Consider the following 24,603-nt stretch of genomic DNA (forward strand, 5'->3'; position numbering starts at 1 on the left):
GTTCTGCAGTAGTTTACAAAATCCCTTCAGTAAATAACATTCGAGCTAATTCTACCCAATTTTTGTTTGGTCATGTAGCCATTTTGTCATACAAAAGGTTACTGACATCTGTTGCAAAGAATAATTTGCAAATGTTGCCGGCATATTCTACCTTCGCTTGAACATATTTTGCTTTGCTTGTAAGAATCATTTAGGTTCCTCAAGTCAGCCATTTTCAAATGTAGTTGTCTTAGTTTTCATTCTTTTCACTAAATGGACAAAAAACTGCAATTTTTGACAAATGAAGAAGTCAGTTTGTCAAGTTGCGAAGAGTACAGCACAGCTTCAATTTAACTACTTGGTTGCCAGTGTGGCAAAATAGTTCTTTCATGGTCTCAAGTATAGGCTCGACATTTTTGTTGTTTAGTACGTGAGAAAAACGCGAAACGTTGGTATCTTTTCTCTTTTCCAATTATCCTGCAGATCCATGTAGTTTTCCTAGCATCATGGGGAGCTTTGCAGTAGGTTTGCTCAATCAAAATTGTCTATTTACATTATGGTTTTGTACAACTCCGTCTGTGGCTCCAGAGAGTTGAGGAAATTATCGAAAGGTGACGTTTGGCCCACCAAAAATACACAATCCAACAACTGCAGGCCAAGATAATCCGATAAACTTTTCCCCATGCCAATCAATTTGGGAACAATGTTACTTCCCACCAAAAGATTCATCAAAAGATACTCCGTAAAAATCAAAACAGACGGACAGTTGTTGAATCCAAACAAAAAGATAAAGCTGTAGTAGTTCTCAAAGTCATTATTTACTTTGAACCAACTACTTCTCAGTGTCTGAATTTAAAGATCCACGTTATCATCAATGTTCATTCAGTTTTGTTCTGAACAAATCTTTCGCTCTGAAGGATTCCCAGCTCTTTTCCCTTGGAACCAATTGCCTAATAAACTATAAATATACGTCCAAATCCTGAACGAAATAGTCTCTGATGAGTGTTCAACTTTTGTCCAGCTAAAAACGGGATCAGCTGATTCCTGGTCCTTGTTGCAGATTGAGGTTTAGCTGATGAGTGGATTGGAACAAAAGGAAACACCGCTATGAACATGTTTCTCTGTCAATGAAGTCAACTCTGTTTATTTTAGGGTACTGTCGGGAATTGTTGTTGATTCAAAATACAAAAGAATAGGATGGGATAAAACCTCAACTTATTTTGAAATATGATGCCAACATCTTCCGGTTGATCAAAAATAGTTTCTGATATTTGGCAGGCCTTTCTTCCCTATTTGTATCGTTTGTTCTTGGAGCAGTTTTGAATGTACCGAAACAAATGGTTGAAAAGTCTGCCTTAAAATTGATCTCATATGTAGCACCGAGAACTGTTGAAGAAGCTGCTGACGTCGGTTGTCCAACAGATTTTGTTTACATATCTCAAAATTGATGTTATGTGCACTCGCGTTGAAGGGGAAGCTATAAACTAAGAAACGCATTTTTTTAAAAAAAATACGCTGAGAAACGCAAAAATGCTTAAGATTAATGCTTAAAACGCTGAGAAATGGTTAGAGACACCAAAAGATTGAAGCAATTCAAAACCACGTAAGGTACTGGAAGCCGGAGTCCAATTGCAACAGAAAACAATACTTAAAGAAATTAAAATTTTATGATATAGTGATGGTTGAGACGACGATCATGCAGGTATGCATTGATTCCGGTCTCACAAACGCAGGACTTGGAGTAGAAACGCTAAATACAGTCGAGTTCTGCGCTCAAAAACGCAGAAGTTTGGTAAGGTCGATGCTTGGAAACGCAAAATTGGTTATAGGTTTAAGCCAAAATTTTGTATGATAAGCGATTACTAGCGTTGACAAGTCAGAAGATCCATCTCAACTTTCCTATTTATTTTGCGGTGAACGAGGTGAATTTATATTTCTAAATTTAACGCATTCACCGCAATGTAAGATAATTGAGGTGAACTTTTCAACTTCTCAGCTTTAGTTACTGCTAATCTTACATAATTTTGCCAAATTTCCTCGGCCCGTGGACTATCATGCGTTTCGAAGACTATAGTTGTGGGTTTAGTTAGTTTTTGCGCTTGAAGACTTTTTCAGACCATGGAATTCGATCGCACAATACTCAGTTGTGCGCCCGAAGATGATCTGGTCAGAGGTCACTTCGATCTGGACACCTCATCCTGGGAGGGACTCGGGTTATCAAGATTTCTGTTCCAAAACATATACTTTGAGGAAGTTGGTGTAAGCATCCGCAATAATGATTGCTGATTTGCAATTTAAACGCGCACCAATATACCTTACATCTATAACTTACTATATTCAATGTCATGACTTATTTATCCAGACAACTTACTGGTCACTTGTGACGCGTCCGTGGAATCAATGTTCCCATTCACATCCAGCTGATTTTTGAGAGATGAACTCGTGCGATGGCTATCATCACGATGAGAAAAGACTGCTCGCACGAATGCTTTCTAGAAATCAAATAAGGAAAAATGAACATTTGAATTGTAATAACATTTTACCATATATATGTATTCGCTATTGGAAGTTTTATCTATACCAATTGTAAGCAGCCAGAAATTTAGATCTTGGGTTTGATCTTGGTTCTCGGTAACTTTCTTGAGCAACCCGATGTCACGCAGTCGCTCTGCGAGATATCAGGGAAAGATTAAAAACGACACCAAAAAATCCTCAAAGACCACAAAATTTATTTTTGGAGATACTCGCTGGACTCTTCGGCGACATACTAAACTTTTTTTGGGTTTTATGCGCTGTTTTTAATTAACAGTTTAATTCACAGTTTCAAAGACAGTTAAATTTTTCTCCATAGAGCTATATACAATACAATTTATGTACAACCAGAGGTGAATGAAGTTACATACACAGTAAGAAGAGTTTGAGTTTATAAAACTGAGTTTGGGAAGTTCTTGTTAAAACTGAATGTTCTGTCTAACTGTAGTAAAAGACTTCCTCTGCCTCAGATGCACTCAGCCGTTTCAAGTACCGTGGAGGACTTCTGCTGGCTGAAATTGACGGTTAAAAATGAAAATGTATCATTTCCTTGACTAGCCTCGTGGGAATTGTGTTAAAGGCTTGTGTAATTTCTTCAAGTAAGTATGATAAAACAAAAAAAAATAAAATAAAATCGAATTAGAAAATATTAAAATCTCAATGGGCGTGGGTGGGACTCGATCCCACTCGTGTTGAAGTTCTCTTTCCTCTAGGTGCTAGTTCACTGCACTAAGTTGACTTATATAGTGGTAAGTTTTTCGTTTTCAAGCTTTGTTCTTTCAATGTTCAAGTCGTCGCAAATTTAAAATGGAGATTGTCAAACTGATTCCGACAGTTTTGAACCGAAGTTCAGATGTTGTATTAGCAAACCGCGCTAAGTGGCATGTTCAATGCTACAAAAATTCAGCTTTTCTTTCAAATATATTATTTCTCGGCTTGATGCAAATCTATCTGGGGCTTAGATCGCTGGCTATGTTTTCGGATAATTCTGTTTCAAATTTGAAAAGATTAAGCAGATGACAGAAACGGTTAAATTAGACAAAGAGAGGGAGAAATATAAAAGACAAGCGTTGTTTCTGACTTGAAAAAGCCTTAAAAAATTGACAAAACTAAAAAATTGTTGTATAAAAGAGCTACGCTAACCTAAACCATAAGACCACTGAAACCAAACCACGCGCAGCACAATAAATGTTTTTGTTTGTTTTTGAATTGACTGATGTTGTCTTTTAAAAACACTGGAGAGTTGAGGACAATAGTAAAATAATGAGAAAGTTGAAGTGAAAGGCATCAAAAAAAGGCGCAACAGTTGGTCATTATTTACGCATAAAGACAATAGTGACAGCTGTGATCTGTTCAGCCCCAAATTGACTAGGCGAGTGGCTGGCTGAACAGATAAAAAGAAAAGAAAGAGATGGACAGAAAATGACAAAGATTGGGTTGTATTTGGCCCCGATTCGACTAGGCGAGCGGCTGGCCGAATACTCTTAACACGTCTGATTGTTCTGTTGCTTTTCAAATTGTTAATATAGCAGAAAACAAATAATTAAAATAAGGAAAGCTGGAGGCAACTGAGCTGCACTCGAACCCTGGTCGTAGAAAACAAATGTTTGTTCTTTCGTTAATGATCCACTCTTTGTTGACCACTGCGCCACATTACTCTTCTTTAATACGTTAGAAACTAGAGGCAATTGATTGTATGAGAGAAACGCCCCAAGAACATAAACACAAAGTTGCTGGAGTTGGCCTCGAACCGTTGTTGTGTGAGCTTTATTAAACCGTTCTTGTGATCTTCGTAACTGTGCCATTCGACAACTACATTTGGTTATCCGACTGCCAGTGTTTCATTTGCATTATTTGTCTCCCTGTTTTTCAGTTTGTAGTCGTTCTCGGTTTTTTCCCCAGTTTTCTTAGTTTTCCTTTTTGTGTTCTGAGTTCTTGCTTTTCTTCAGACATTGAGACCATTTCTGTTTTTTGAATAACTATGATCTTTGATATTGAATTTCCGGGATTAAACCGGGATTGATCCTCCTTTTGTTTGGATGGTGAATATTTTGAGCATTCATTTTAGCCACTAGTCTATGGTGTGTGCCGCTAGTGAATTTGGTGTTGGAGATAATCGATAGTGCCTTTGCAAGAGTTGAGCGGGCACTGTCGTTTCCTATTTATCAGCTCTATTACAGACAGTATGTTGTGTTGTATTGCCCTTTGGATATATCCGTTGGCCAGTTCAATTTGCATTTCCCTGACCTGGCTTCATGTTTGCCTCGTCGTGCAGTTTTTGAACCTGGTACCATCTTGGTTTTCGAACTCAAATTCGAAGGGCCTGGTTTTGCACGTTTTGTATTTTATTGACAAGGGCATGTGAATGATCCAGCCAGCAATCATTTGAGTACAGATGTAAGGGTCGGATCCAATACTTGTAAACGAAAAATAGACTTTCTTCGTTAATGTTCAGATTGCTAAGCTTCCAGAGTTGAAATAGCCAGCTGTTCGCTCTTCGTACTAAATCTTTGCAATGTTCATTCCACTTGAGGTGTGAAGTGAAAGTGATGCCCAAAAAATTTATCGATTGTGTCTTCTGAATTGATACTCCTTTTATGTTGAGGTCAAGTGAGGATTCTTTCTTTGAGGGATTTTTAAACATCAGGTAGTGAGTTTTGTTTAGGTTTATTTTAATTTCCAGTGAGTCGCACCAATTAATTAGACTGTTCAATGATGATTGGAGATATTTTTGAAATAATTTGGGGGATTGTGGCCTATAGTAGTGTGCAAAATGGTCAGCGAACCGTGAGATGTCGGCTTTTATTTGTGGCAAACGACTGACATATATGAGAAAGAGTATAGGAGCAATTACGCACCTTTGAGGTACTTCAGCTGTCGGGCTGAATCATTGACAGTGGAGTTTATCTTCACAAAAACGTTCCTTTGCGATAAAAATGGAATTATCCACATTATGTCTGAATTATTTAACCCAATCGAAATTAATTTGCGAACGTGTTCTAGGCGCCATACTGCATCGAACGCTTTTTCGACATCCATGCATACGAAACCAACCATTTCAGACCACTAGAAAGCTTCACTGACATGCTGTGTGAGTTTAATGAGATTGACTGTGGTACAGAGGTGTTTCCTGTAAGCGCTTTGAGTCTCGCCAAATGTTTTGTGACTTTCACAATGTTCCATAACAATGTTTTTCACAACAGTTTCACATATTTTGGCTATACAATTTGTAACATTAATGGGTCTGTAGTTTTCGGCCTTCGATCGGTCTTCGTCTTGCTTTGGTATCATTTTACTCTGGGCTTCTTTTCATTTAACTGGAACATACGAGTTAATAGTGGAGCTAGATATGAGGATACAGGCAAGGGCTTTAACATTCTTAGGCAACTCTTTAAGGAGTTTGTAGCAAATTTTATCCGGCCCAGGGCCTGTTTTTCTCGACTCTTTTAAGATTTCATCAAACTCCTTTGTTGTAACCACAACGGCAAGCTGTTCGAAATCTACATTTGTTTTTATCATTGCCTTGGTTTCAATTTCAACATTGTCGCAGAATTCAAAAATTAGTGATGATTCTGTTTCGTAATTTTTATTTGTGTCTTTTAGCAGCTGTTTAAAAATTTCATTTTTCTCTTTGTCTGTGACCGCCATGCCATTTTTGTGGAATAGGTTTGGGTTTTCTGCTGTTTTTTGTTTGGGCTCGTTTTCATTTGTTAGTTCTTTTTTTTTTGCTTTCCAGAAACCTTTGCTACCCTTATCACGAGCACGTTCCAAGACTTTTGCTCTTTTTATTTCTTCTGACCGCCTAATGGACCGTTTAATTTCTTTCTGTAGGTAATTTATCTCCGTTCTTGAAGAAATAAAGTGATCGCCAATTGCATTTTTGAGCTCTCTTCGCCTTCTTCATTTCAGTTTTATCAATTTTTGTGTCTCAACACTGTAGAGGAACTCTTTCTTGTCGATGCAGGAGTCTTCGAGAGATTTTTGTATTATTTTGACTAAACTGCTGCTGAACTGATTTAATTCATCTTTTTTGGATACTTCGCGGGCCAGAGATTTGATGATCTGTATAAATTTCGTGCATTTTCTCCAAACTTTCTGTAGTTGATTTTTGATTTTAGCTGGAAAAGTTTGGCTTCTGTTAGATTCATTGCGGGTAATTGTAATTTTGTGATCACTGCCTAGATTTTCTGATACTTGAAAGTCGTTAAAATGCGTGAGGAGTGAATTATCGCAAAAGTGCAGGTCTAACATCTTTTTGCATTTTCCATCAAACGATTGATATATGTGATAACCGTTGTTTAGCAGTTTAAAAGTACCCTCGTCAATAACATTTAGAAGCTTTTCATCATTTTCAGAACCATAAGAGCAGTTTAGTTTGTGGTGAGGAGCGTTGAAATTGCCGCATACGCGGACATTTTTTAACTTTCCTGATAATACTTTCTCGGTCGACAGCGGCTTTCCGAGGGAATTGTAAACAGTTATTACCCAAAAGTCATTAAAAAGGGGCAACTTAAGGCAAAGCTTTAGTGTTTCAAGTGTTCGAACATTGCTATCGGTTTCTTTTTCTACTGGTTCTGTCCGCTTGATAACAATGCTTTTCTTCACTAAGATGGCAGAGCCATGATGACCGTTGTTGCAGGTTTCCGTCGCAAAGATGTAGTTGTTGAGAGGGGATGATTTCTTCCAGTTCCTAACTTCAATCAAGCAAATTACATCTATGTCTTTTTCTGCTGAAAATAGAATCAGATCGCCTATTTTGTTGTTTAGGCCGCGACTGTTCCATTAAAAAATTTTGAGTTTATCCATTTTCCAAAAAGCTTTGGCTGTTTTATAGATTTTTTGACTGTATAGAAATAACTGGAGCTGTATTCCCGCTTTCAATGCTGTCATGTATTCTTTAGCCATCTATTTTTTCATTGAAGATGCGTGAGGCGCTGTGAGAGACACTATTTATTATATCACTGTAAGACATAGTGTTAAGAACTGTTCGTATTTTGCTCAAAACTTCAGCTACTAGAACAGCTATTTTTCCGTTGATGGCGTGAGCTCAGTGTTTGCTTTAGGTTTCAGTTTGTTGGCTACGGCTGAGAATTAACTCTCATTTTTTTTTTCGAGGCCTCTGCTTATTTGTGCTGATATGCTGGGAACCCTCGATAAACTGTCGCATGAGCACAGCCACAATTTGAGAACCTGGCATTTTCTTTCGCAACAGTGCATTCTTTAACACTATGATCTTGCGAGCAGCGAAGACAGTTAAATTTTTCTCTGTCTTTTTCAACGAAAAGCTTTATTAGGAACATCTTAAACTTCAAAATTTCTTGAATTTCAACAAGAAAAAAAAATTTTGTTACTCAAAATCTTTTAAACTCAATTGAATAATTAAGGTTTTTTTTCGAGTGAATGTTTTCGTTTTGCATTATGTGAACAAAGTTCATTTTAACGTCTTCAAATTTAACTGTTTATAACTAGGCTAATTTTATGGTATCAAATACGTTATTTAAATTTGTTTTGGCACAAAGTTTTGGGCATTCATTAGAAAGATCACATTTATTTGTTTCAATTTTGTATTCCGGAAACGGACCAGTATTTAAAAAAACTTAAATTCTGATGAACAGTGACTAAATTGTGTGTTACCACTGCTTCTGTAACATCATTGATTTTACAAAATGCGGTCTCTTGCAAATCAAAAGTAGGGACATAAATTGCTACCTTATATAAAAAAAGCATTTGCTGTTAAATCAGTAACCCAATTGGACTATTTTGCCCAAACTCAGTATTCTGAAAGCTGTGATCACTACTTTAAAAAACAGAAAATTTAGAAAAACCCCTTTAGCTTAAAAACTTAAATACTCTGTATTGTTTTCCGGTCTGAATTTCAAACACTAAAGCGCTGTAAACATATCTATCGAATAGTATTTAATATCAGATGTGGAAAAACATCCGGAGATTTAAGTAAACAGTATTATCAATAAAGGGATGCAGTCGAGAATCAGGATCAAAAACGTTTTCTTGTTCATTGAACGAAGGGTAAAATTGTTTGAATTTTTATAACAAAGTTAATCTTACGTTGAAAAAATCGCCCATATAAATATATCTATTAAAACAAATGTTTTTCTTAGTGAAATAAGAATAAATTCAGAACAAACTTTAAAAATTAATTATGAAAAATTATGTCAGGTAGATTTTCTGTTTAAAAAAATTTAATAATGAAAAATATGGAAAAATAATAAATGTCAGCTATAGAACCACATTTCGGGAACAAGGGTGCAATTGAAAACCAGGAGCAGAAAAATACTCTGATTCAGTGGAGAACAGTTCAAGTAATTGAGTTTTTTCGTCCACTTCGTTCCTACGTACTTTAACATGAACTTGTCTAAAGAATTAATGCTTATAACCAATACTGAATTAATGGCTAAAAGCAGCAAATTTTGTTTTGACGTCTTGGTTTGAAGTATAAAAAGTTTAGAAAAATCTTTAGCCTAGCTGAAAAGAATGCTAACTTTTTTTTCTGATTCCTCATTTCAAGTTCGATTACTAAATTGTCAGCAGAACTATGCATAGATATTACACATCAACTATAGAACAAAATATTCAAATTTGTCTGTAATGTATTTGGTGGAATGAAGGTTGCAGCTGAACAGGAGCAAAAAAAGTTTTCTGACTTGAGAAATTTCAAATTGAGTTGTAGATAATTCGTTCTTACGGCTCATAAGAAAGACCTGTTAAGTAAAAATACTTAAAAGCATTTTTTGAGGTTTTGTAGAGAACTCAAATTGAAGATCAGCAAGCATCACTGTATGATTCCTTGAAGCGAAATGTATCCTTTTCGCTAAGCAAATACCTCATGTTTTGTTCTGCTGAAAAGGATATAACTATGGAGTTCGGATTGGAACTAAACTATTTCGAGCAGCTCCATTGTGAAACAATTTACGAGTTGTTTATTGAGATCCCTTGAAATCAATATCATATTTATAAAAATTGATCATGATCTCTTTTGTGTCAGTTCAGGATAAAAACTCTTCAACCAGCAAAGGTTTGATTATTAACTATCTGCAGTTCATAATTTTCTGAAAATTATTGTTTTAAAATTGTAAATAAATTTGTAGAAAAATTGCATTACCTTAAACAGTTTTTTTTTGCCTTAATGCAACGTTCATACTCAAGGTCTTAAAACCAACTCATAAAAAAACACTTTTTGAGTTAATGATCTGGTCACAATATTTCTTCAATGGTACATTTTTTTAATAGAATTGGTATTGTAATGATTCAGTAATGGATTAATACAAATCTTTAAAATCAAACTTTGATTCGGAATCAAAAGTTTTTGCTCATTAAAAAATTCAAAAAAGGAATTGTTTGTTTTGTTGAAGAATTCTTCATTCTCCTCAATCGCTCTCTATAACATCAGTCTTATTCTCCTTAAAATTCAGATTTCTTCTCTCTTTAATCTTCATTGAACTCTTGAAAATTATTTACGATCTCCCCGCTCGTTGGGTGAGACAATACTTCCAAAAACGAAGGTCCCCTCTCATTGGGTGACACCTCTAAAATGACTCCACTCTTCTTGGAGTTCACAATGATTACCCAAAATAGAAACAATTGTACATTGTTTATTCAGTAAAATGTATTTAATTTGCATACAGCCTCTAGCATAATCGCGAGTTATGTATGTGGTACAACGGTGATGATTGAAAAAAACTGTATTATTTTTTCAAGGCTGCTTTTAAATTTTTCAGTATTGATGTCGATTTAGTAAGCGGACTTCCGAAATTTTTTGTGAGAAGCAAAATAGGCGCGGCAATATTCTTCCAAGATTTTATTACATTTTCACAAGTTTGAAAATGTAGTTATTAAGGTTTTTGAGTTTTTGTTTTGACGGGAAGTTTCTGTCATAACAAAGAAACATATTTGACCGCGCAGAGATGATAACAGAAAAACTGATGATCTAAAAGGAAAAAAATTAATAATTAAAATTTGCTAATCACGCAAGCTGATTCAAAAACTGAGTGGTTTAAAAGAACCTATTCCATAAAAAATTCAGTTGACAAACGTCATCGGCTAATTTGCCAAATGTCTTGTTAACTTGACTGCACTTGAGAAAAAGATACATTCCTTAAGTTTGACACGAAACAAAGATAATTTTTTTAGGTTTCTACACATTATAATCAATTTTTATGGCGATAACAACAGTTACATAACTTACCGATGAAAAACTGTTGGTGCTCGACAAAGGCAACAAAAATCTAAAGCAGTGGCAAAACTGTGCTTCAGAATTAGGCTATCCTGTCCGCACTTTTTCAAACTCGGTTTCTATACAAAGATTGGCGAGAAATGATTGGTCAGTAGAGATATTCTAATTAGCTAAAATATGACGTAAATTATGCAACTGTTTTAATCGCAACGGGAGATGATTAAGAACAGTACCATACGATTGTTATTGCCGTCTCAAATCTATTCGACTACTTGGTTTTGCCCTGGAGTTTGATATCATCTCGAGGGTCCTAATAAATTTGTGGTAAAACTCATTCGTTGCTTTTGAATAAGACTCGCTGCTAATTATACATTTGGCTGATAGTTTGTTGAAAAAAAATTTTAAGGCAACTTTTCTTGATATTTTTAATTTTCATTATACTTATTGGAAAAATCATACTGACATTCATAAACCAACATTTGAAAAGCATTATTCCAACAAGCCTAATGTTTGTTAATTTTTAAGAGTTGTTAATTTTTTATTCACTCTTTTTTTATTAACTTGTATGTCTCATGTTGTCAGCCAACAGTGAATTGAAACCAGGCCTAAACTGGAAAATTTGATTGAGTATTCCAGTTTCTTAGAAAAAAGAGAATCAAAACTTTCGCCTTTTTTTCCTGATTAACTGCCAAAGCTTGAAAAACATTGAGTTTTCAAACATTTTGCAAACAAAACTTATTAAAACGTTTGTCGCTGTAACTGGAACCTGGTTGGACACTGATTGTAAATTTGAAAATTTTTTCACAGCATTGCATACTTTCTTTGGGAAATGTAGTTTAGGCAAAACAGGGGCTTCAAAGGGTAAGGGGTAGGTATTTTTGTTCCAATAAACTTTACCGTCAGTATTAAATTAAGCATTGAAACAATTGGCGAGATTTTTTTTGGGTTGAAGTAAGCAAACCTCTGAATGAAAAATTACTTGTTGACGTTTCCTATTATCGAACAAACGTCTTGTGGAGTATTTTCGTGGTCAATTAAGTACCGAACTATCTGGGGCATATAGTATAGCAGATAACGTTTTTTTTTGCTGGGAAATTACAACTTAACCTGAATTATCTGAACAAGACAGAAAAATTAAACTACACAATTTTGCGTTTTTTTCAGGATTAAAAATTGTTAATCTAGTGGATGCAACCAGATGTACTGATGAAAAATTTGCAATTATTGATCACTGTTTCATTTCGAAAGATCCGATAACTGACTACATTTAACAACAACCCCTCTTAAATCCCTTGTTATCTTTGGATCAAACCTCTCATTGAAACCTGAGAGTGACAATGTGATAACGACAAGATGTTTTTCTCACGATCTGAATGAATTCAACAGATGTCTTTCCGTTGAAGGAATGTGGAAAATGTACCAATGCTAGAATGGCAACAATTTATTTTGATTTATTTATCGATACTTTAAATTTATTTATAAAAAATTGTTGAAAAACACGCTTCAACTCAGACTGTAAATAAAGCGGGTGTAAGTTTCGAGATTTCAAAGTCTTGTTGAACGGAAGAATTGAAACATTTGATTGCCCAAAACATTTTCTGTAGAACAAGTGGAGAAAAAATACCTGACAGAGAGACGTTCAAAGATTTTAAGCTTGTAAGAAACTTAGTTAATAGGAGATTTAGGGAGTCGCCAAACAATTTTTGTATCATTTTCTTCCAAAAAGTACACACAAATAAAGGACTATGAAAATTCAATAAAGGGAAGATCAGTCAGAGTGAAAAAAGTGTCAAGGTAAATCAAATCAGATTAGATAAGGGTGAAAATTCACGGGATCCAAAAAATATCGTCAATTGTCTAAATAGACCATTTGCTAATCAAGGTTTTTTCAAATGGTCAGATATTGCTTATGAATACCCTGATCAACTAGAAAAGTACTTTTTTAAATCATTGACCCACTGAACGATTACAAAGCAGCAGGACCCTGCGAAATGTCAATTAGTCTGATAAAGACTTGCAAATTAGCTATAGGCCTAAATCTACAATTTATCTTAAATGAGTGCACTCAGGAGAAAGTTTTCCGGACTAAAACTAACATAGCCTATGTAACACTTATTTTCAAAAAAAGTGATAACTTGGATAGCCCAAATTTTCGACCAAATTCTGTAACTCCGAATTTTGCAGAAAATTTTTGACTGCCTCCTGACTCAGATGACGGATTTCATTGAAAAGCATAAAAATATAATTAAAGAGCAGTGCGGATTTCAGAAAAAAATCAGGGACAGTCTTACAACTGGTTGAAACAGTATTGTCTAATTTCGATCAAAACAAAGAAACTGTTGCTGTTTTTCTAGATCTTCCAAAAGCTTTTAACTCCATTTCGCAAAAAATTTTTCTCCAAAAATTTAAAAATATGGTTTTTCTCCGCAAGCGAAAAAAATGGTGTTTTCATTTCTGGCCAACTGCAGACCAAAAATAAAACACAATGGCATGTTCTCTAATTGTGAAATTATGAATCATTTTCTGCCGCATAGAGCTGATTAGGACAACTCATTTTTCTTTTATAGGTTAAATTTTTTTTAAATCTAATATAAACACGAAAAAAATAATTCAATTCGCAGATGATACTAGTGTTGTCTGTTGTGGAAAAAAAAGTAGCTTTCATAGAACGTCAGGGAAATTTTACAAAAAACAGAAGAATATGCAGAGTTGAACAAACTAATTTGAATACAAACAAAAACGAACTGACTTTTTTCGCGCGCAAAAATTTTGATTTGGGATCTGTTGTCTACAAAAACGAAGTTCTTACAACACAAAACTGTTGCAGATATCGTGGTATTTAAATTGACAGGAACCTGAATTTCGATGAGCAACTGAATAAAAGATGGGTCATGCTATCAGATCAGAATACCTTATAAAACCTCAAAGTCCCATGAAAGCGCGCATTCTTCTGTTAACATCACTTTTTATTTCACTTTATTGTTTTCGGCAATTTTTTTCCAAAATTTATCTGCAAAAAACCTAAATATAGGCTTTCTGCGCAAAAAGTTTGACACACCAAGATGTCTGCTAACTCAGACAAGGATCCTAGCAGCTGAGTTAATAATAGCAAATATGTCCCCAATCAAATTTCATTATGATATAGCCAGACCAGAAAATTCTGATAGTTTTCTTGGGTATCTGAGTCTTCATCAAAGCACTCGAACAAAATAATTCAATATTAAACAGAAAGTCACAACCAATTTTGAATGAATTCGATTTTCGTCAATGCATACAAAATTGGAATAAGTTAGCACAGTGGCTTCGGTTGGCAAAAAATGAAAACGTTTTTAAGGAAACGTTGTTTGATTTCTTGCTCTCACTATATGAAAAAAATCCTTTGAATAGTAAGGCCGGAGCTTTTAAAAGTTATTTTTATTTTCAGGAAGAAAACAATCAGAAGAAAATTTTATAATGTGATTCTTTATGAAAATTGATTCAGGTTTAATATTTTGTTTGAATGATTTGAAGTATTTTTTGTTTCAAGTATATTTAACCATATGGTGATAATTTTAATTTACTTGTTGCAAAAAAATAACAATCATAGGTTAAAGTGCTAGGCATTGAAATGACTTCTTAAAACAACATTTTATGATACTGCTTACTTGAATTAAACTTCGAAGAAAGTAAAAAAAAGACTCACGGTAAATGAGTTTCTGATCACTCGCTAAGAGTTAGGCACCATAGAATCAAGTCTCACCTGTGAGTGATAAGTATTTTTCCGGCCACTGGCACATGACCAGTTCAGAAGCTTGGGGACACTTTCGAAGATGACTTTTTTGGCATTGTCTGTCAAATCCATAGTCACAAAATTAACAGACGCAGTCGCTCATTTTGTTTATATTCTATTAAAAATTGATAGCATTGCCAGTCTCATAAAAGAAAGAGTTTGGCATTGAGCTATTCAAATTTATCAAAATTATTCGCCTCTTTTGCCACGAAAAGTAGCGCTAAAAACGCTCAATTTTTGTAGACAACAGTAACTAGAATTAATTTTAAAATAAAACCAAGTTATGACTAGATTTCAATATAAACTGCTGTTTCAATTTTTGTTGTAATAAACACACTCTAGTTCAATTATCCATGTATTTGATAGTTTAATATGTTTAACTTGAGCACAAAATTTATTCGTCGCGGCTGGTTTTATTGAAAAAGACGCTTCTAGTTTGCGCGTCAGAAGAGATTACTCACAAAATAGTTGAATTTTTAAAATAGATACGTTAAAAATTAATAACGTGTTACTTTGTACAATTTTTGTTGTATCAAAGAACATTTGTATTTGATGGTATGCGGCCGACTAAACAAAGACGGTACAGTATTACTATACACCTGTAGTTTGCTTATTTAATATCCTGCCTGCTTTAAGATCGTCCGTGAATTTTAATGCGTTATTAATAACAAAACAGTGGCTGAGAATTCAGTAAATAAGACATTGATTTTGTTTTTTCATCATGTCGATAGAAAAGTTATTGCAGGATACCGAAAAGCGTCATTAGCAAAATCCTTATTTGGAAATTATCAAAATCATAACCCTAGCACTCTTATTTTATAGAGAATCGGTTTTGATATAGCGACAAATACTATTTAAATCTAGTTGTAAACTCAACACAAGCAGAGCAACATCTAGCAAATATGAAATGCGAATGACAGTTTAAGCTGACCGCGAATTTAAGTAGATGCAGCAGATTAGAGACAACAAAACAGTTTCCAATTCAAAATATTAGAGAAATAATTTTACGGCAGAGAGGGAAATTTTAGGAATTAGATCGCCTTTTGTATATCTACGCCTTAGCCATCCTTCAGCTATGGTTTCTTTGAAACACGTGAAATAAGTGTGTAGCTAAAAGGTTAATTAAATAAAAATCATGCAAGCATGCCTTACAATTTGTTTAAGAAAGAATTCGGATCATCACATTAATTAAAAATTTAGTTCACTTCATAAATATTAAATTTTTTGGAAATTTTGCGGTGGCAGCACCAAAGTACGGGTCGGTGGTATATAGTCACTATTAAACTTCGATACAGCAAGACCGCACATCCGAGTCGAAACCGATTGCGATGAAAGAAATTCACCTTTTGAGGATATACATCCCTAAAAACTGGAGAGCCTCGAAGTCTCTCCATTCAGATTTAGGGTTGCCGGGTCAAGGAATTTTCAAACCACTCCCTCTCGAGACCACATCAGATGATGCCCTCATTTTTTTCATTAATCATCTTTTACAGAATAGCGATTTTCTAATCAATCGAGAACAGAAATCTTATTTACATCGTTGTGCAACTCCAGCTTGCATAAATAGCACTCAAAAATAACTTCAGCTCAAAGCACTGACCATCTTGTTTGATAATTTATTTTCACTCACCTTGTCCATTACGTGTCCAAATCGAGTATACATATCATACGGATTGGATATTTATCATTAGAAATATCACTTAGCGAATTTAGTTCTTGTTTAGTTTTCCCCAATTTCAAGGGCCGTTAATTTAGTTCATTTAATTTCATCATTCATCTGATCTGCATTTAACATTTGTTAAGTTCCTAGACAGGTGGCAGGAAATTGTCTGTCCATGTGTGTAAACAAAACTGATTTCTTCTTTCATGTATGAATAACTTTTGGTCTCTTTAAATTCCTCTTAATTTTAATTTTGTTTAACTCTCAGTTCTCATTGTCATTTCTGCTCAATTAAATCAGTTCCAAGTCAAGCTAGTCAACTGCTTTTCAAAAGTAAGCTTTAGAGCCGATTAGTTATTCGCATCGCGAATAACCAATTTCAAAATTGAAATTCGAATTCATTTTCTAAAGTTTGGCAATCGCACCACAATTGCCCCATTCTTACAACTGATAAGCAATTGTGACTCAAGTGACGAATAGTTAATTCATTAAGCATAACAATACATATTAGATTTCGTAGAGCTATTTCACGACCCATGTTTTAGGACAATAAATGTAAACGTGTACGAAAACAATTGACATTAGATTAATTTTGATCAAGATTGCTGCAAAATTGGACATATTTGCCCTTAACAAAGCGTGATTTTGGGGCTAGCGTGTAAATTTGGGAAAACCTTTCGTCACTGATTTCCACGCATTAACTCTTTAGTTTTCATAATATAGGTAAATTTTTCCAAATAACTGAATCAATTAGGCCAAAATGAAAGAAACCCCAATTGCAGTTTTGCGATAGCACATACCATTGTTCACAAAAACATTAGGTCGGGCAACAAAGTTACAAACCAATTACACGCTCAAAGATGCGGAAATAGGTTAGATGTATCCGTGGATATTCGTGACATTATGTACACATTTTCACGATGTAAGTACCTATAAATTACACGTTTTCCGTACACAATTTCTACCGTCAAAAGTGGCATATGAATCGTGAAGAGTGGAGTCACGTTCTAGTCAATCGATTCTACAAAAGGCATAACAGAATGAAAATTGAGATTGAGTTTTTGCGAATATTGGCCATGTAATATCCAATATCTGAAATTGAGGTCCAAATTTTGTTGAAAAGTAATGCAAAAACTGCGGTGAGTAACGGTGAAAAATGTTTTCTTCTTTTCTTCACAAAACGCCAGTTTTTAAGTAGTAATTGCTCAAAAGCGGTTTTGGTCCGAAGTTTTCAACAAAATTGTTTAATTTAGTATTTACCGCACAACACTCCAGTCTTAAAATTATTTGCCAAATTTAACAAAATTCTTACGATTGTTAGAATTCTTTTGCTTTGACACCCTACCCAGGTAATCCATTTCAAAAACAAACTTCATCAAAAATTGGCTTAATTTGATGTGTTTTGAGTCTCAAAGTTTCAGCAGATAACTCCCGGAGAGCAAAATAAGGTCTAACCAGAAATTGCAGTGGCAATCAATTTGTTTCCGTTTTTCTAAAAGCACTTTTTTACCTTAGCTACTTAATCTTTTTCTCAGTTGATAAGAACTGAAAATGTCTTCGGCTACCCCGGTTGAGGTGCCAGATCGAAAGTCGATAGTTCCAGACCCTCCCAGACGGAAAGTGCCTATGTCCGTACTTTCGTGCTGTCAAAATTTTTATTGCATTCATCGTGCGTTCAAAAGTCCCCATGTCCAGACTTTCATGAATTCAAAATTGTCTATGTCCAGACTTTCGTGCGTTCCAAAGGAAAATTCGTGCGCTCCTAAATTGATAATTTGTGCGTTTATGTCCAGACTATTGTTCGGTCAAAAGACCCTATGTCAAGGCTTTCGTGCGTTCAAAATTGCCTATGTCCAGACTTTCGTGCGTCCATTGGTGTTTTCAGACCGTGTAATTTTGAACGCACGACACCCCCCTAGTGCGTTCATTTTGGTCTGGACATATCAACTTTCGGTCTGACACCTCAACCTCGGTACTCTTCAAAAATCCGATCTCGGAGATAACTTCAAACCAACGCAGGTGTATTCATATCACGAATAGATATCTCTTCTTGAGGCTTTCTAAACTAACGGTAAAAAATGGTCTGAAAGCGCTTTTTTGCGTTTGAAAAGCATTCTTGCAACAGTCAACTTTCTCGCTTCTGGATCAAACAGTGATCCATTTTTTGCAATTTAGGCTCCTGATCAAGCAAGACTAGAAACCGATTATCAGTTCTCACTGCAACAAAGGCAACAAAAAATCAGTTCTACATAGACCATTTCTTCAAATCGATAGAAACACCAGGATCAACAAAAAAATTCCCATTCAAAATAACCATTTCTCTAATAAATTGGAAATGAAGTTGAAACTTGTGAATAAGTTGAAAACATAGGCACGCAAAAAGGATACAGTGAAGAAAAAACAAAAGGCAGAAGAAATTCAAAGCAGCGCAAAGCAATCAGAGTTGGAATGAACATAGATGGATCTCCAATGCATATATGGACCAATTGTTATTGACAATGTTTTCTATCAACTTGTTTTTGAGTTGAAAACGTAATCACGCAAATTGATAATGAAAAAAAAAACAGGTAAGCGGAAAACCAAAGGAGTGAAAAGCATTCAAAACCGGCACCAACATAGAAAAAGCATCAATGCATGGATGCAAAAAAAACTGTTAACGACGATGTTTTTCTATCTGTGCAGGAGTACTTGTAGAGAAAATGAAATTCTCATAACATAAGAGATGATTCTGACCCTTTTATTTTCGTTGTTGAACCTAAACTGTTTATTTGCTCAATTCGAAGTCTTCGTCATACTATCTACGAAAAAATTAGATATATGATTGTACCATATCAAAACAACGAAGCAGAGGCTAGTAAAAGAGAAAATTCCTCAAGTAAATGATATTCCATCACATTGCAGTAAGTATAAATAGAAGATACTTCAGCGTAGTAAAATTAGAAACTGATCCTCATGTTCTTGGTGACCTGGATACATATTGCGTCTAAAGCTTCCAGAAAACGGTTGGAGCCAAAAGGGCACCAAATTCAGCTTCTGTAAAAAATATTACCAGCGATTTCCAGATCTAATTTTTTATGTACCAGGTAGGAAATTCGTGGGGTCTAATCGCAAAAAATCAAATAATAGAAGCAACAAATTTCAAAATGAAATCAGCAGTTTTATTTTTTCGCGCATTTAGCAACAATTTTTTCCAGTCCACGCTTTCCAACGTTAGCAATTATGTGGTGATTTTGCGTGACTCAGATAAATGATAAAGATTTTGAATATTTAGGATGGAGGCTCACCCTATTCACAATTCCACCAGTAATCCTAAAAAAAATTTCTTAGAGCAAAAAAATACTGGAATGGGGTAGAAAATTCACAAACCTACCGCTATAAATTAGGCTAAAGGATCAAACATCGCCCTTCATCAAATTCCCAAACAAAGTCTTCTGAGGCTTCATGGATCTGTTCTCACTTGCAAAAAAATTAACGATGTTATAATAATTTTGAAATTTTTCTCTATATAGTATACTAATAAAGATCCTGAGAAAAGTTTTTACCATATGAAATAAAGGGATGACTCTAAGATTGATAATTATGACAGGTCCTCACTTAAATGAAATTATTTATCGGTCAACCAATATACTTAAACACGATAGTAGATTGCGTGAAGAACTCGTCGGTGTTCACTCCACAACCCAGCCACCAACCAGCCAAATAATAAACAATTTGATAGAACGCTAAGCCATCGCCCAAGTATTTCAGGTTACTGGAGACCGTTTTAATTTTCTATTTGGTTCATCATTCCATATTAAAGAGGTTGATTTAACTTGACAAGTCCTCCACAAGCAGGCAGTCCCTGCTCTCAGAATTGCTCAACTATGAGGTCACTATGGGTTCACTTGGAAGGAGCTTGGCCAATTTATACTCTCAGAAATCAGCTTGATGTTGTCCCCGACCTCGCTGCTGTCCTCCAGTTTCATTTTTTAAACTAAGCTTAATATTGATAAGTTGATAACTGTTTTAAATAGCAATCAAACTAAGTATATCCACTTAATTTTGGATAATACTACAGGTTTTGTTTAGATCTTTAAGAGTGTGATGCGAAGTTACTAAATCGTTACAATTGTGCGCTTTCCATTTAGCAGAAAATTGCAACTAATCATTAATTGCTTATTATTAAAAAGTACTATGTTCCGATCTTTGTGGAGCACATATTTTAGGTTTTCTAATGATCCCAGAAACTGAAACGTCTAATTTGAACTTAATAGATACCAGCTCAGTTCTAATAAATTCTACTACGTTTTACAAACATTTCTGGAAGAAAAAATTAGCTGCAAAATTGCTTAGTTAATTAAACTAAAAGCATTGCTACACCAATATACTAACTTCATCCAAGTTTTCAGTACTGTGACATGGATCTGTTAACTCACACGTCGACTGCGTAAAGTTGACTGCCACAACGATTTAGTTATTTTCAAAACGTGTTTTAAAAAAATTAGCAAAAATTGAGCCGTTTATGTACTACTTTTCCGTATTCGGAACTGACTGTTTACTCTTATTTTTGCCAAAGGTTCCTAATCGTGAAGTGAAAAGTGTTTTTTTGGGAAAAGTTTTTGAAAAGTGATTCATAAGTTTGATACCAAAGATCCCTAATATGAATTTCTAATCCTTCATTGCATGTGTGAGAATTTGATGGTAGATCTATCATATAGGAGTCTTTATCAGAATGAATTTTTACTCATACAAGGGTTCTCCTCAGCTTGAAAATTTTTGCCACGATTTTCTTAGTATGGCTTCTAAAGTAGAACTTGTTAGGGATTAATTCGAGGTCAATAATAATTTGAATCGTTTCCGAAAACATTTAAGTTAAACTTTTGGTTCCCAAATCCCACCCGTTTGGGCTAAATTTTTCAATAGATTAGTAAAACTCAATGCACTTAAAGTATGGAGCAAAATTAGGAAACAGCATCATCGCATAGTTTGCGGTAGAACAGTTGTAATCAACTTGAATGTAATCGATTTGCATACTTTCTACTAGGTTAAGATTTTCTTCTGTGTGATTTCCTACTCCAGTACCTCTAATTTGACCAATTGTCCAACTTTCTATAGGTCTTCTTCCTCTGTTGTCCTCTTACAACTTCCTTGTCAGTCAAACAGGCGCAAGGATAAGTGCCAGCATCCATAAAGTGAGTGCAAATAGGCCAACCGTTTTTGATATTGTGTTCTGCAGGAGGGGTGTAATTGAAATTCTTTGCTGCTTTCCGTTTCGTAATGCGTCTGTATTTTGCCAAAAATTTCTTTAATCAGTTGATGTGTTACGAACAACGTTGGAATATCTTGGACCTCTGATCTAATTCCATGTAGCATCAGCATCTGCTGCTCGTTTGTTGGAAGATTTGTCATGACACTTGGGATAGTAAAATGTGCTTCAGGTGTATCTCGAGTGCTGCTAGCGGTCATTGATCCAGTCAACACATTCTGCAGGGTCGAAAGACATCATAAATCCGTTAAATGGCTGAAGCTGTTTTCAGTGCATGGAGGGTTTACCAAGCAGCTTTTGAAACCATTTATTCTGATACAAATTTTCTTTCCTACTGAGTACGTTATATTGTAGCGGAACTGCTGCTCATCTGCCGTACTTAAAAGATAAATAGAGTACCCAAGTAGACTGCAATTGGCAAAATTGGCAAAGCAGTCAATTCTGGTACACAAGTCTTCAATGCCGCATCCTCATGGTCGCAAAATAGAGGCGTAAAGCATAACTGATCTTTTGCCCTCAGCAACGCTACTGGTTTCGTGAAAATATTTAACTGTGGCGTAACGGGGCATGATAGATAGTTGTCGCTGTTAATTTCTGCGTACCTTTGTTCCCGCCTTGTCACCTTTAAACAGTTTTGTTCTTATTTCAGTGTGGCTGCACTTGGGGAGTTAACGATGGGTTGTGGTAGCGCGATTGCTTTGTCGGCGTCGTGGATAGGCTCCGCGCAGTACACGGGAATCATCACATTAACCAATAATTGGACTGATCAAAATCATGACTAGTGGTAACCTGTAGTGTACACTGGTCTTTTGGGAGAATTTATAATTATTTTCCACTGATTTTCATGTTTGAGAGAATTTTCTGTAGTTCCAGGTAAGGTATCCGTGTTGCAAGTAGTTTCCCATTAGATAGAACACTTAGACTTGTAGCTGACTGCGTCCTCTGTTCTGTAACCTTATAGCAGTGGCAACTTCCATCACAAACAACAGGGGAGATCGTCTTTGACGCTGTATTAGATCTGTCTCGCTGTAAAATTCTTCTTTTCGAGTGTTTAGATTCTTCTCCATTCTGCTCTGAAATACTCCGTTTTAATGGAAGAGATTAAATTGTCAAACTGGTGCTGTAGTAGTAGGCTCAGTTCCTGGTTGTTGCAAGACCTTGAGCTGATCTAAGTTTTTTTCTCTAGATCTTAAAGGACTGTTGTTTACTGAAAGATTTTTTAGGGCTGCATTTAATGCCACTGTCGTGGTTTCAAGCACGAGTAACAAGAATTTTATTATTTTATTAATAGAATTAAAAATGGCGCTAATGTACAAAAATTTCACAGTTATTTATAGTCCGTATCAGTATGAAAATTTACAGATCCGTCTAGATATAGATAAACTGAAAAGTTTGCCACTTCTCGGTTTATCACATCCTCCCCCACTTTATAAGCAAGTAGGAATAGCTTCTCCAAATCTTTCTGATTGTTTTTCTTTCTGCCTAAATTTCTCATGGCCAGGTTTTTAAGCAAGTTGGAAAAACTTTTCCAAATCGTTTTGGTTGTTGTTTTATTTCTGCTTGAAGTTATCGCGGCCACTTAAGATTGTTCCCCTTCAACTACTGAGGTTTCCTCAGTAGAAATGGGTGATACCACGTCTATGTCGTCCCTGCTGCTCTCAGACTGTAATTCAGTAGATTTAGTCGTGATTTCGTCAAGTTCAAGCCGTGCAATTTGGTTGTCACTAATAATCAATGTCTTGTTTGAATTCTCCGGCTGAGTGAACGAAGTGTTCATTCCATTACGGATAATGAAATGAGCTGGAACCATTGGTGAACTCTTCGCCGGTTTTTGGAGGAATGGTTCACACAGATCAAAATCTGCTGGAATTCTTACTTTGCGTCCCGGTAGCAGTTTTACAGGAGTTTTGCCCCGCGTCTTGGAAATGTTCCGATGTGTCTTCAAAGCCCGCTTTAGGAAGGCGCCAAATGACATAACCGGACTTGGACTCCAGGCTTGAATAGCCCCTTTAACTGCTTGGACCGCTCGTTCAGCAGTCCCATTTGCTCTTGGATGGTAGATGGGTGATTCCATCTCTTTAATCCCCAATGATTCACACCATTGCTTTAGGTCACTGCTCACAAATTCGGGACCATTGTCTGATACAAATATTCTTGGTATCCAAATCTTGCAAAGAATTGACTCAAGTGCACGTTCACTGTTTGTGATGTTCCAGTTCCCTCAGGGCTTCTATCCACCCTAATCCCGCATCTACTATGATTAAGATATTACCTTGATCCTTAACGTAGCCCCAGTCAATGTGGAGTCTTTCCCAAACTACAGCTTCCGGCCAAGTAGTTACTGTTTTCGCCAGGATAGGCCCATTTTCTCGGCAATCCTTACTTTTACTAACATATTGACTGATGCCGGACCACCAAGCCATCGTTCGTTTCAGTTGCATTTTGGCCTGGTTGAGTCTCATGAGTTTTGGCCATCACCATGGGTCTTAGTTTGGGTGGAATGAAAGGTACAACTCCTCGAAAGATGATTCCATTATGAATGGTCAAGGCGTCTTTCTTTTGGTCAAATCCTTTCTCTTCTTCTAAGCACTGTTTCTAAATGCCGCTTTTTATTCGTTTGATGACATCTTGAAAGAGTTGATTCGATCCCAGCTCAGTTTTGATGTCTGGCTGAGTCACCAGGTCGGATTGGACCAAGTAGATATTGTCAAGAGCAAAGCAGACTCGATCATAGTCATCGTGGCCATCAATATTTAGTCTACTCAAAGCACCACCGTGGAGGGTCTGTTCTCCGGGTGTATATTTCAATTCGAAGTCAAATGCCATCAGCGCTATCGCCCATCTCGTAATACTTGCTGATGCTGTTTTTGGAATTTTTCGTCTGGGGCGAAGAGATATTTGAGAAGTTTGTGGTCACTCTGTAGAGTGAACCTTCTTCCGAGTAGGAATTGTTTCAATCTTGTGACAACAAAGACAATTGCAAGTGCCTCTCGCTCAATATTGGAGTAATTTTGTTCGGCTTGTCACAACTTCCTCGAGACGTAGATCACAGGATGTCCTTCTTGTGAGAGTACCCCGCCTATAGCTTTCCCTGAGGCGTCTGTTGTCACGGTTGCTTCCTTCGTCAAGTTGTAAGGCTGTACAAGAGGGTTAACAAATAACTCGTATTTGATGTTTTTAAAAGCATTTTGCTCTTCCTTTTCCCATCTGAGTTCTTCTTTTCGAAT

General features: G+C 35.7%; 1 protein-coding gene across 1 annotated transcript in view; it reads right to left on the reverse strand.

The window, feature by feature from the left end:
• The window catches only part of LOC142340889 (transient receptor potential cation channel subfamily M member 5-like), a 35,761-nt gene extending 20,769 nt beyond the window's left edge, over nt 1–14,992 (reverse strand). The window contains exons 1-2 of the mRNA XM_075391658.1: nt 14,442–14,992; nt 2,351–2,471 (exon numbers count right to left, since the gene is read on the reverse strand). Of these exons, the coding sequence (XP_075247773.1) occupies nt 2,351–2,471; nt 14,442–14,543 (223 nt within the window). The 5' untranslated portion in view covers nt 14,544–14,992. The remainder of the gene's footprint in view (nt 1–2,350; nt 2,472–14,441) is intronic.
• Nucleotides 14,993–24,603: the final 9,611 nt, after the last annotated feature.

Source organism: Convolutriloba macropyga, chromosome 6, assembly GCF_964194025.1.
Source record: "Convolutriloba macropyga chromosome 6, txConMacr16.3, whole genome shotgun sequence".
NCBI lineage: Eukaryota > Metazoa > Xenacoelomorpha > Acoela > Convolutidae > Convolutriloba > Convolutriloba macropyga.